The sequence below is a fragment of the Gadus morhua genome, chromosome 20, assembly GCF_902167405.1.
Source record: "Gadus morhua chromosome 20, gadMor3.0, whole genome shotgun sequence".
NCBI classification, from domain to species: Eukaryota; Metazoa; Chordata; class Actinopteri; order Gadiformes; family Gadidae; genus Gadus; species Gadus morhua.
The window spans coordinates 8,351,916-8,365,966 of record NC_044067.1 but is presented as its reverse complement, the minus strand read 5'-3'; the positions used below and the strand labels follow the sequence as shown (position 1 = coordinate 8,365,966).

Sequence of the window (14,051 nt, the reverse complement as noted above, 5' to 3'; positions counted from 1 at the left end):
AGCCATCTCAGCAATTTAGCTTGTGGTATTGCTGCGTCTAAGTCAGCCGAAGCCGTCTCAGTCGGCCCAGGCTGTCCCAGTTCTCCTTGAGTAATAATTCCTTGTACAAACAGTGAAATGGTTGTACTAATGGCTAAGGGGTCTCAGTGTCCTCCGTGTCTGAAGTGTCTTATGGAAATTTCCATTAGACTCCATTTCAGTTGTTTGATTTTACAGGAGACAAACCTTCTGTTTTGAATGTTACCACAAAGGAGACACGTGCACAATTTTAAACACAAGCAGGTGGTCGACGCTAACCACTTGATGCTAGCCGCTCTCTACTAACCACTCTGTACTCGCCATCGGACGTTGGCTAGCGAGCGCCTCGTTCCATCACGAGGCGATCACTGCTGTTTGCATGGCCAGTATGCAGCGGCAATCTGTTCATAGATTAAACAGTATGCAGATGTATACAGTTGGCAGCAAGCTCATTACAATGGGGAGATATGTATGATGTTGATATATAGGCCCCTTGGTTTTAATTTGTGTGCTGGCCCTCGGGGGATGCAGTATTACTAGTAAACATAACAGGCGGAAGGGGAGTGGTAATTGGCTCGGATATAAGCAGCACCAATCTTGTGTATGTTTGCGAAGTAGAAACTCAAGTGGTAAATGTTCTTGGTGTGGAGCTCGAACATACAGAGTGTCTGCTGTTCATGGTTTATCAACGGGTTGCATTAACCCTGAGAGACTTGTCCTCTTTCGGTAAATAGAATATCCCCCCGGTCGTTGAATGGGCCTTGGGAATAGTGATTTATAGTATTTTATGTATGAAAGGTTTGCCTTTTCACAGGCTGGTACCGTTTGATTGTGGCAGGAAGGAAGATTTGTTGTTAATAATCTTACTACTATAATAGCAGGCCTGTCGCACGAGTACTGAAATTACTGATGTGCGCGTGTGCCAAGCAGCCTACAGCTCACACACAGCACGCGCAAGCGCAAACATACACCGCAAGCAAGCACATACACACACCGCCACACACGCACATGCACACAACGCCACACACGCACATGAGCACGAACATACATGGAAAACACACATACACGCGCGCGCGCGCACACACCACGTCAAGACAAAGGCTGCGACAAATTCACATTTTGTTTCTCAAACTTAATATTACTATTCTCCTAGACCTAGAGTCACCCTGAATGTTATTGATATCCCCCCCCTCCCCCCTGCGGACTGTTTTACTTTTTTCTTACTTATGTTTTGTGTGTATGCTATGTGTGACTGTAGGCTACTGCTGCCTGTCTTGGCCAGGACACTGGAAGAGATGTTTAATCTCAACGATAATTATTATTTTCAACTAACTAATAGTAGTTGCCTTGCATTTTAAATCCACTTTTCAGCCCTGAATATCAGTAAAAGCTATTTAATACTTGATTTGCATGCATAGCAGAGATGTGGACTCGAGTCACATGACTTGGACTCGAGACAGACTCGAGTCATGACTTTGATGACTTCAGACTCGACTTGACAAAATTACGCATGATTTGCGACTCGACTTAGACTTGACTGCTCTTGACTTGAGACTTGACTCGGACTTTGCCTCTTTGACTTGTAATGACTCGACATGTCTTGAGTCAAAAACATTTATTGTTTTAGATATATCTAACATATTTCCCGCCTGAAGGGCTAGACACCAAAGACACATTCATTTCCCTGCAAGCTGCTCAGGGCCACACCCCCACCCTCCTCCTTGACCCGCATCTCGGGCACTGGAGTTCATTTCATTAAAGCTACAGACACCGAAATGGTGCATTTGGGGAAAGCTCTATGTGCGACTGGCTCGTAGTGGCTATAATTCTGCAACACGGCTGAATTTCGGGAACGTCTTCAAATACTTTGTTTGGGGCCTACTAATATCTATATTAAAGCATTCATAAAGTAGCATGCCACGGGACCTTTAAAAAATATTGAAATGTTGGCACTGCTTTCAAGAGTCATTTGTGGTGAACGAATGTTATACGTTTTGAAATTATACGCAAAATGTTATTATATTATGCGCTCAGAAATTTCTTACATTTCCGACTGGAGTTTCCACGTTATTTTATTTTTCATATTTCATCGCGGATGCGAAAACTCTAGTAATAATAATAATTATGACCTTTTATCTATATACTAGCTATTTGTACAGCACATTTACATAGTGCTTTAATATAGCTTAGGTATATAGATCACCATTTGTATGCTATCATACACCCTGCCCTTCTGTCTATCAGGTCCACTGCAACACCCAGCTCTTACCCTCGCTCTCTCTCTCTCTCTCTCTCTCGCTCTCTGTGCTTTGTGTTTCTAATCCCACTCTGTCACCTCTTGTGTCACTCCCTTCTGTTTTTCTTTAACCCTTTAGCATACCTTAGCCACATAGATTCGTTCGATCAATAACCATTAACCCAACCTTCTAACATAACACGTCCCACCATGCACGCACACGCACGCACGCACACACAAGCGCACACACACACGCAAGCACGCACATGCACACACACACACAAGCGCGCACATGCACACACACACACACACACACACACACACACACACACACACACACACACACACACACACACACACACACACACACACACACAATTATAGTCCTTCACGTCAGGATGGCTTGAGGTCTTTGATTTGCATTCCATCATAGGAGGTGGCATCACACTGACACCCTGAGACTCAACGCAGTGGAAACGCTTAGCGATCCATCCAGCTCCACTCTCTGCCTCTTCATCACTGCTTTGGTCCAGGCACCCTCCTTCTTTTAGCACTCTCGGCCCACCATAGCTCATCATGTGTATGGCCAGTACCAGTTGTGCCAGCGCCCGAGTACAATAGTCTTCTTCTATACAGCAATGTTTGGACGATTCAAACACCCCACAAGAGCTAAATGAATCTATGACGTACATTTCTCCAACATTTGTCGAATCTGTGTTCCTCTTGTCTTCTCTTTCACCACCCCTCCTCCCCTACCTCTCCCCTCCTATCCTCTCATCCCTCCCCCTCTCCCTGCCTCTCCTATCCTCTCTCCCTTCCCCTCCTCTCCTCTCCTATCCTCTCTCGCCTCCTCTCCTCCCCTCTCCTCCTCTTCTATCATCTCCCCTCCTCTTCTTTCCTCTCCCCTTCCCTCCCCTCCTCTCCTCTCACCTCCCCCCCTCTCTCCCCTCCCTTCCTCTCTCCTCCCCTCTCCTCCTCTTCTATCCACTCTCCCCTCCTCCTGTCCCCCCATCCCCTCCTCTCCTCCCCTCCCCTCCCCTCCTCCCCTCCCCTCCTCCCCTCCTCTCCTCTCCTCCCCTCCTCCCCTCCCCTCCTCCCCTCCTCTCCTCTCCTCCTCTCCTCCTCTCCTCTCCTCCTCTCCTCCTCTCCTCTCCTCTCTCCCCTCCACTCCTCCCTTCTCCTCCTCTTCTATCCACTCTCCCCTCCTCCTATCCCCTCCTCTCCTCCCCTCCTCCCCTCCCCTCCTCTCCTCCTCTCCTCTCCTCTCTCCCTTCTCCTCCTCCCCTCTCCCTTCTCCTCCTCCCCTCCCCTCTCCCTTCTCCTCCTCCCCTCTCCCTTCTCCTCCTCCCCTCCCCTCTCCCTTCTCCTCCTCCCCTCTCCCTTCTCCTCCTCCACTCTCCCCTCTCCCTTCTCCTCCTCCCCTCCCCTCTCCCTTCTCCTCCTCCCCTCTCCCTTCCCCTCCTGTCCTTGTCTTGTTTTAACAAGCGGCTCTAGTGAACGAGGCGATATTTCAGCTTGAATGAATATGGGTGGCGTTGGCGGCGTTATCAATCACACATGTTGAGCAGCATGATTAGGGCCAGACATGTCAAGCTTTGTATTGAATGGAGCACACATAAAAGTGATCAATGTGATGGAATCAACAGCTCTGCTTTAATACGGACCAGTGGTTTGAGCTGTTGATACAGCGCGTATGACGGTCCTCCACACACCACCTCCTCCTTTTACTCCTCCCACCTCCTCATCTTTCACCCTTTCTTCTACTCCTCCTCTGCTCCTGGTTACCTCCTCTCCTGTCCCTCCTCCTCCTCCTCCTCTTTTTCATCATCTGCTACCTCCTCCTCTTTCTCTCCTCCTCCTCTTCCCATTCTTCTCCGGCTTCTCCTCCTCCTCTTCCTCCTTCTCCTCTTCCCATTCTTCTCCACCTTCTCCTCCTCCTTCTCTTCCTCCTCCTCCTCTTCTCATTCTTCGTCACCTTCTTCTCCTCCTTCTCCCCTCCTCCTCCTCATGTCTCCCGCAGTAGGTGTTTCAAGTGTCAGTGCGGTGGAGAAAGCATGGCTCTATATGATTGAAACACTTTGTTATTCTCATTCCAAATTGGGAGCTTAAGAAGCAGAGCTGCAGGGTTCCTCGATGACCTTGCTCTCACTCGTTCACTCTTTCTCTCATTTCACTCTATTCCCCTCTTTCACTCATTTCTCTTTCTCTCCTCTCTTTCCCTGATTCTCTCTCGCTCCCTTTTCTCCTCCTCTTTCTTTACCCCTGGCTCTTCCTCTCTATCGCTTTTTATCTCTCTTTCTTGCACTTTCTCTCCATAGCTCATTGCTTCCCTCTTTCTACCTTTTATTTCTCCCACTTCTATCTCTCTTTCTCTCCCTCTTCTCACACTATCTCTCTCTTCTCTCTCTCTCTCTCTCTCTGGTTGGCTGCCATGAAATGGCCTTTTCACACAAGGGGAAAAGACTGTTTATCGGCGTATGAACAGACCAGTGACTCACATGCACTATTGCGCAAATGTATAAGCATGCACGCTTATGCTTGTATATAAGAAGCCACGTCCAGATACAGAAGGTATCCTTTTCTGTCTTTGTTGCACACACCTTGGCTACATCTTATCCTGTCTTATTCCTTTGTTTCTTTTGGCTACTTATCGTGTGCTTTGCTATTTAAAAATAGTGTTTTGAAAGGCCCCTCACTTTTAATTTGTGAGCTGGCACCCTGGGGATGCGTTAGTACTGGTAAGTGTAGCAGGCAGGAGGGGAGAGGTAATTGGCTTGCTTTCGCTTCACAGCAGTTCCACTGAAGTGCAAAGTTTACTTACAGTTCGCAAACGTCTTGTGTATAACGTGTGAAATCTTAAGTATCACTTGAGTCACCTAATTGACCTATTTAGCCTCAGTAAGCCAGTAATTCTATCTAGGGTTACAATGCTAATATTATTCTGTACTTTGTGTTTATATTGCTAGTTGCGTTTCTTTTATTCTATTTACTTTGTCTCTGGCATGAGCCGAGCAGCTGTACCTGTTTCTGTAAATGCTAATGATTTATGATGGCATAAACAACAAAAGGTTAGCCTGACTTTAATGGGGGTACTTCAAATTTGTAGACTCAACGATAGTTGGTCCCTCTAAATGCCTCTTTTGGTGTTTCAGTTTGTAGCTGTTGCTTGTGTTTTCATTGCATAGCTTGTAGCTAGAGCCTGATATTGGTTTGCTGATTTTATCTCAGATACTGTATATCGGTATTGTGGTTTGCCGATATGAAAACTTTTGAAATGGTGTTGATTTATTAATGTTTTTTTATCATGTTCTGTGTCAAAGTTTGTACCTCCTCCCTTATAAAGTGAATCGGTTCCTTTAGCTCATGATTTTAATGCGATATATTGCCGTGGCCCGAAGCATGGCTGCAGGGTGACCAACAATTCCAATGTAGCTGTTACAACCCAAGAATACAAAATATATGTATATAGAATATCATTGGATACATCTATATCTTCAATATCGGCCAATATATCGATATCGGTATTGGCATCGGCCAATCAAATCCCGTATTGATCAAGTGCTAGTTGTTTTTTTAAGCATTGCGTATGTTTTATTGTCTTTGTTTGTGTTTTTATTTTAGATTTTGGTTTTTTGGCATAGCTTAAAGTTTTTAGCCTGTGTTTTTTTAGAAAAGCTTGTGTGATTATTTATTTTTATTTTTTGTAGCCTTTTAATAGCCTAGCTTGAGTGTTTGTGGTGTTGCGTGTTATAACTAGCATAGCTTTGCTTTTCTCCGGTGTACTTTGTTTAATACCATAGCTCGTGTTTTTTCTAGCAGCCTGTGTTTTTTGTAGAATAGCTTGTATCATCGCAATCTTTGCTGATGGAACTCTCCCCCTCGCTGGCTCTCTTCCCATCATGTTCTCTGGCTTTAGTAGTCACTTGGGGACATATAGGGGGGCATTTTACCACCTGCACCGGGCAGACAGTTGGTGTAGCAGATATATAAGCATACCCAGCTGATGGGACCTGATCTGCCCAGACACCTAGCTCTCTCCTGGGGCTAATTATCACTTATCAGCCCCCGGCTGGGCCAGCTGCTTATCCAACAATCTCTACAGGCTGTCATAGAGCCTCCAAATAACGCATAAATCAGCAGCTCCAAAACCTTTTAGGTCTGTAACCCAATTTGTCATGTCTGAAAATCGATGTAACCCCAACCTGTGTCTGCTTCCGCACACATAGTTGGAACAAGGAACGTGGGTGTCTCACCGAATGCAAACCGCACCGCACTATGTACCGGGTTTAGCCGATAATACTGAGAAAAACTCCACCAGCAGACTCACGGTGGAGATAAAGATTAAGCAGACATGGAGACAGAAGCTGCTCCGTTGCCAAGACTCTTGCTCCTCCTCTCTCCGGCTGCTCCACAGGAGCCCTGGGTAGGGAGCCATAAGTAGGGACAGGACGGCCGTAGTCAACGTTTTGGCTACATACCATTCATTCTGTGCGATGGCGGCAAGCCTGCGTTGTGATTGGTTCACAGTCCTCATTGAACATCTCCCTGGTAGAGCTGCAGTATTAGTAAGGGAAGGGTTGGTTCTGGTCCAGCAGAGGATGTAGAAACACACCAGGATGGATTGTTTGTTTTATTTTAAAGGGACAACGTACAGTTTACTGCCGGATTATAGCTTTAGGCGAATTTGCAGCCATATTCCCTTGGCAGGGCATAACAAAGTAAAGCACACCAAAGGGAGATGTGTGTTCGCACACAATGTGAGATAGATGGTATAAATTTGCAAATATTAACTTGAAAAAACCTCAGCAAATATGCAGTTTGAAAGCATGTTGAATTACAAAACTGACAAAATGAATGTCGTACTGTTATTAATGTGGTAGTACTGTGGAAATACTGCACTAATACGGCGTGAACACGGTAGTATTTGAAGCCCTTGATGCCCCATCTCTTTTCCTAGCTGCTGTGTGGTCGCACACTCAAGACTTTGTTTTGCAATTACATGAACACAGCCTACTCCTCTGCAATGCAGTGGTGCATCTTTGTTTCTGTGTGTGCAAATCATTAACTCAAAATCAAATTACGTACAACCTCGTTTGTGTGCTTTCCTAGCCGTGTGTACGTGCATGTGTACGTGCTCGGTCAATTGTCATGTGTTGTGACCCTGACACACGTGTGACCCTGTGTGTGTGTGTGGGGGGGGGTGTACGTGCCCATATGCATGTATACGTGCCCATGTGTATTTACGTGTGTGTACATGCCATGTGTATATATGTGGGTGTACGTGCCCGTGTGTATTTATGTGTGCGTACGTGACTGGGTGTGGGTGTACTCGTGTCACTGAGCTACTAGGCAGAGGTCCCAGAGCAGCGTGGATGTGACGCTCTGGTCCCCGAATGTTTAGCCCGAAGCAGCTGCGGTCAATATCTTTACAGCAACCGTTTAGGAGATGAATGAAGAGTCTCTTAAAGTTAAGATACACGGGACACTTATGTTTATAAGGCACACTTCTAGATCCCAATACACTGGCTGGAGATGTAAAGATAAGATGTGTTTATAGTTGGCTTGGGCTGTATGTTATTTCCCTCTGTCATACAAACAAGCCATATGTTTTTTGAGTGTACTCTTTCCTTTTATCTTTCTCCAAGCTTTCCCTCTATTGCACATATCTCTCCCTCTCTCTCCCTCTCCTTCTCTCTCCTTCACTCTCCCTCTTGCTCATCTCCCTCTCTCTCTCCCTCTCGCTCCCTCTCCTTCTCTCACCCTCCCTCTGCTTCCCCTCTCTCTCCCTCTCCTTCCCCTCTCTCTCCCTCTCCTTCTTCACCCTCTCTCTCCCTCTCCTTCACTCTCCCTCTTGCTCTCACTCCCTCTCTCCCTCTCCTTCTTTCACCCTCTTCTTCTCTCTCCCTCCCTCTGCTTCCCCTCACACTCTCCCTCTCTCTCCCTCTCTCTCCCTTCACCCTCTTCTTCTCTCTCCCTCCCTCTGCTTCCCCTCTCACTTCCTCTCTCCCTCCCTCTCCCTCCCTCTCCGTCTTTCACCCTCTCCTTCTCTCTCCCTCCCTCTCGCTCCCCTCTTGCTCCCTCTCTCCATCTGTCGTGACCAATACAAGAACGCCCCCCCGGGAGTGTGAGAGCAAGGGGCCTAGCAAAACGGCTGGAGGTCACCGTGTCAACGGAAGTGGAATATGACAGGTCGCGGGGTCACGCGTTGCGGCAGTTGACTCGTGGTGCCCCATGACCTCATGACCTGTGAGGAAAGAGATGGATGGAGCAGGGAGCGTAATGGTTGTGGGGAGATGGAGGGTGTAATGGGGAGGTTCGGAAGGGGGGGGGGGGGAGGAGAAGGCCATCAGGATTTAACTGGTCACCGAGGCTCCCCGAGGGCAGGTGTCAGACAAAGAGCCAGTAAAACGCCTCTAGAGCACAATGAGCGGATGAAGAGCAGGTTTCAGGGCTCATTCGTCAGGGAAAACCGTTGCTTGTGCACTTTAACGTTTGATTGAATGTTCCTAACAAGATGAGGAAGTTGGGTGGTACTGGGCTCTCTATATTTCTGTTGTACAGATGGCAGATGTTTCCGCAATTTGGGATGACTGGACGGTTGTCCCAAAATTTCTATAAATCTTTATTTAGAAATGTGCATCGGTAACACAGATGTATTTCAGAGGTAGGATTAACCGAAGTATATGAGGCCTTACATCAACACATTTAGGTAATGGTAGCCTTTTATCAAAGCAGCTTGGCCAAACATGGGATGACTGAGCTATCCTTCGTTGTTCTTGTATTCCAATGTTTTTTTGGAATACTTGAGACACCTGCCGTAGTCTGCCTATTGCCAGACCAAGCTCAATCGTAGATTGCACGTTGGTCTGGTGAAGCTGCTGTCATTTTCTTCAGCACAAGAGGCGTGATCAACGGGCCTATTTAAACTGATTGTACGCAATTGGCTGCTTGCCGTAGCTTCCCTGTCGTCCATGTGTTAAACCAGCCAATGGCGCGCCAAGGGGAAAAGCCAGCTTGGTGATTGGCTCCCGCAAAAACGTATCGGGAGCAGAAAGAAATGTATTGCTCTTCTCCAGACCCTTGTGCAGGGCAAACTCAAATCGCCGGCAGAATGGGCGGGGCCACCCGGTCTTCCACTGCCGTCCACTGTGAGAATCTGCATGACGGACAGAGACCGCCCTCGAGTCTGTACACCTAATGGTTGTAATAATACAAATATTGAGCCAAAATTGGAGGTTACTCACAAGGTTTTAGTTTTCAATTGGTCGCACTGGACAGTTGTGGCCATAGAAATAAGAGGATGCGGAGAGCAGGAGGGGGGGGGCGTTCATGTGGTGTTTTAATAATGAACATTATTAGATGCTATTTCCATACAAAAACTAGGTTAAAGGGAGCAAAGTGCTCAACCTTCTTATAATTACCGGATGCTAATCTAAAACGTGAATAGAAGTGATCTACGCCCCTCCAATAGCACCTTTGTGCTTTCTCTTCAGCGTGGCGCTATTTCTGCCCTGGGATTTTATCAACGTTTCATAACGTTCCAACCGGCTATTTGCTTTATGATTATTGGGAGAAATCCTACTCTCATACTTTGGAAACCATGTGTCCTTTGTTGAAAATCGTAGGCCCATTGAAGCTCTGCCGTAACTGAGTCTTAACGGCTGAACATCCGCATGCTGCGGATGTTCAGCCAGCCTTTCTACTTGATATTGTTGTATCACTTATTGCGTTATTAACACTCCAGAAATGAAAAGGAAGTCTTAATTTAAGTGTTTCTCATTTCAAGTTGACTGGAGCAATGTGCTTCTTTTCTCCTGGCCCATTGAAGCCTTATTGAGAAAAAGTGGTCTCATTAGGTTCAGTTACCTTGACACATGGATTTCCTTATTAAAGAGATCTTTGATAAAGGAGAGAACAGACATTGTCGAACCAATGGAACGGAAAACCAAGATTTTGGGACATGCGCGTCTGTGCCTTCATGCAGAACCGCCAAGTAGCAAATCATTACCCAGTAGGTAGCACATATCCACAGAACACCGGCTCCAATTACAGCTGGGAGACATGCACTCTTTGATATCAATTCGGAAGAACAACAATTATCCGGAATTGAAATGATGTTTATAGAGCTGTCCTTATTCATATACGTTGTCTCACTCGACGTATCTGAATCAGCCGGGCATTAAAGAGGTGTTTCATCGATCGACTCGACGCAGAACAACAGCGTAGAATAATAATGCGTCCCCTTGGTGAGCCTGAGGGATTTCTTCCCATTAAAATGTCTCGGGCCACCGTTGGGAGGACAGTTCACAGGAGTCCTCTCTTCCGCAGATTAAACAAACCTTAGCCTTGGGAAAAAGCCTTCAGAGATCACCTACATTCTGCTCTGTATCGGCTGTCTCGATATATTTATATATATGGTTTGAAGTCCAGTTTTACAGCTTAATGCCGTGGCAGACACAGCTACAAAGGGCAGCACACAGCATGTGTGTCATCCGTTAGGCCTTAAGGATATTTACACAGACTGAGGCTAGGAGCCACACATTTGTCCATCCTCGGTGAGCAGACTCACTCTCTCGGCCTGTCTAGCCCTCAAATGAAGCCACATGATTCATCGCTGGGCCGATCGACTGAAGTATAATGGATTTCTCGTTGGTCTGAATTTTGTTCATAATGACTTTGAATCTTTCTTCTAGAAGTGCAAATATTAGGCTTCCTTAAAAGGGGTTTTCAATATAAAACTAATCCTTTGGTTTTGGCTGGTGATATAGTGGGCATGGGCCCACATCTTAGCTTCCCTGCTCAGCTGGCAATCACTTACACTCATAAAACACCAAAATTAACACTCAGTTTGTATTCTCCCCATTTTAGCTTTTTGGCCCAAACCAGCGTCCAACAAGACATCTCATGCATTTTTAATAATGAACATAATTTCTCCCTTGATCCCAGTCCACCGTCGTTGCTGTTAAACAAACCAGGGACACCAGATTGTGAACTGGTTAGAGGGTGTTAGGGTTCTAGTTTCGAAACCGCAATGCCGCATGAAAGAAGCTTTGAGCAAGATGTTTCAAGGCTAACCCTGTATTCCCCCTCTGCTCCTTGCTTTCCCTCCTCTGTGCAGGAGGACTTCCGGAACAAGGTGCAGGACTACATCAAGAACTATGCCAGATGATAGGAGCACCCGGCTGCACGCCTCTGCTCCTCAGCCAACCAAACAGCTCCGCCCTGCGCCACTCCTCCCCCTGGCTCCGCCCACTTCCATCTTTGGGCCGACCCCCTTCCCCTAGCGCTTATCTTATTGAACAAACACCTTGCTGGTCAACCGTCAACCGCCAACCGTTGCTGGAATCAAAAGAATATGGATGTAAAAGAAATGTTAAAAAAACACAAAAAAAAAAACACAGAAGATATTGGGGAAATAACGCTTGGGTGGGAAGGGGGGGCCTAACCCAGACCGTGATGCCTGTCTGTGGCCCTCCTGCGTCAAGGGACCCCTGCTCCCTGGGTCTTTTGGCCCCTTGAAGTGAGGGGGGGGGGGGGGGGGGGCTTCAGTCGTACTTTCAACTTTCAAGTCAAATCTCCAAGTCCCATCAAGACGGATCGCTTTCTTTCCAATAACCTGTGAAACTAAGAAAGAATATATATTGTGTGTTTTCTGCTCCAGTGCCTGCCAAGTTTGTGTTGCTAAAGAGAAGTAGACATCTCAAATATATAAACATGCCAGCATGCACACACATGCACATCCACACATATATACACACAATGTCCTGTACTGCAGTGGGTTCACACACACAAGTACAAACGTTAAATACACACTCAACATGGCACACACCCACAAACACACATCCAGCGATACCCGTGCCCTTACATTGTGAAGCCTGATGGCCTGCACCCATGTGACCAGACCACTTTACCTCGGTCTGTGATCCCACATGCACACACACACACACACACACACACACACACACACACACACACACACACACACACACTGGGTTTGGTGATTGCCGCGTGTACTCTGGGTCAGGCTTGCGCGTCACCTATTGAATGTGTTGAGCTAATTTAAATTGTCGTGATAAGACGGAATCCGCCACGGCTGCATGGCAACAACACACGTTTGTTTGGGTGAATAATGCATGGACAAGCTAAATGAAAAGGCAAAGTAGAAGCGTTGCCTTGGTCCCCGGCGCGCTCCAGTGTGGATTAGTCTGGGTTCCATATTGACCGTGCGTCGGGATCCCGTGGCAACCGCTGACGTCCGCTCCTCCTCAGACCCTCTGAAGAAGAGGAGGTGGAGGAGGAGGAGGATTAAGAGCAGACCGTACTCACTCAATCAATGTGCTGTAGGGGTAGTGAGTTGCCGCGCTAAAATGCCACACGGCTTAGGTCACGTGTTCGCTGTGTTAGACGGGAGCTGATTGAATGGATGGGTGTGTGTGTGTGTGTGTGTGCGTTTGGATTTACATATTCTTGTGTGTGTGTTGACTTTCCAATTGCTCTCATCGTGTGTGTAAGGGTTTGGCTGTGTTTTTTGTGCGCAGCTTGTGTACGTCAACCCCACATGTAATGAATTTCCTTTTTGGATATTCATCCCTGTGCATGTGAAAAGTTAACAAGGTGAGGGGATTGTCATGAGCTCCTTCTGCTAATGGCTGAGGTGTGTGTGTGTGTGTGTGTGTGTGTGTGTGTGTGTGTGTGTGTGTGTGTGTGTGTGTGTGTGTGTGTGTGTGTGTGTGTGTGTGTGTGTGTGTGTGTGTGTGTGTGCTTGAATATGTCTGTGCGTATGTCTTTATATGTGTGCAGAGCCAGGCATTCAATTTTGAGCATGTGCATATAGGCTACAGTATGTGTGTGTGTGTGTGTGTGTGTGTAAACCATGTGTAGCATGAATAAGAGATCAAACAATGTGATCAATTGTATCCTTCATCACTGATCGATCTGCATTCAAAATCAAACCATACGATGACGTGGAGGTAATTCAAAAGCTTCTTTCGGCTAAATGAATAAATCATGAGGAAACGATACAGAACAATTATGTGAGCTCATCTCTTATACTTACCAGCCTTGAATTGTGCGTGCTGTGTGCGTGAGTGTTGTGTGTACGTACACATTTGTCGGTCAACATCTAGGCAATTGTTCGCAAAAGAACACATTGAAGGATGTTCCAAGGCGGCCTGCCCCATTTACTGGAACTGTCCCCAGAACACACACACACACACACACACACACACACACACACACACACACACACACACACACACACACACACACACACACACACACACACACACACACACACACACACACTTACTCAAACACACACACACACACTTACTCAAACATACTTACTCAAACACGTAGACAAACAATTTATTGAACCCCGACCTCTAACTGTTGCAATGTAAGAGGAAATAACACAATTGCAGGCAACTGCCAAACCCCCACTGGTATGTGGATTGCAGACCCATCCAAGGAAGAATACTCCAAAAGCAAGGACTGTGACTGCAACTTCATCACCACGAAGCTATTAACACACACTGTTTGTTTACTGTTAAGGGGTCATCATCACACAAGCAGCCTCCAGCTAAGATGGACGCTAGGTCGGGTGAATATAGCCTGCCAACAGATGAAAGTTCAACGCCCCTTACTCCTCAAACCATGCTGACATGTTCAGATTGAGAAATGTTGCGTTTAGATTCCGTTGGTTTAAGAACGTCAAAACAAAGCTGTAATCTGATTGGACGCGCTTTGGGAGATCGGCATCAAACCAAGTTGTTTGAACCTTGACTGCAGTGGCATG

The 14,051-nt window shown here is 46.6% G+C and overlaps 1 protein-coding gene across 1 annotated transcript in view; it reads left to right on the top strand.

Annotated features, from left to right (window-relative positions):
- ube2f (ubiquitin-conjugating enzyme E2F (putative)) overlaps positions 1–13,283 on the top strand; it is a 45,380-nt gene extending 32,097 nt beyond the window's left edge. The window contains exon 10 of the mRNA XM_030343509.1: positions 11,373–13,283. Within this exon, the coding sequence (XP_030199369.1) occupies positions 11,373–11,423 (51 nt within the window). The 3' untranslated portion in view covers positions 11,424–13,283. The remainder of the gene's footprint in view (positions 1–11,372) is intronic.
- The last annotated feature ends 768 nt before the right edge of the window (positions 13,284–14,051 follow it).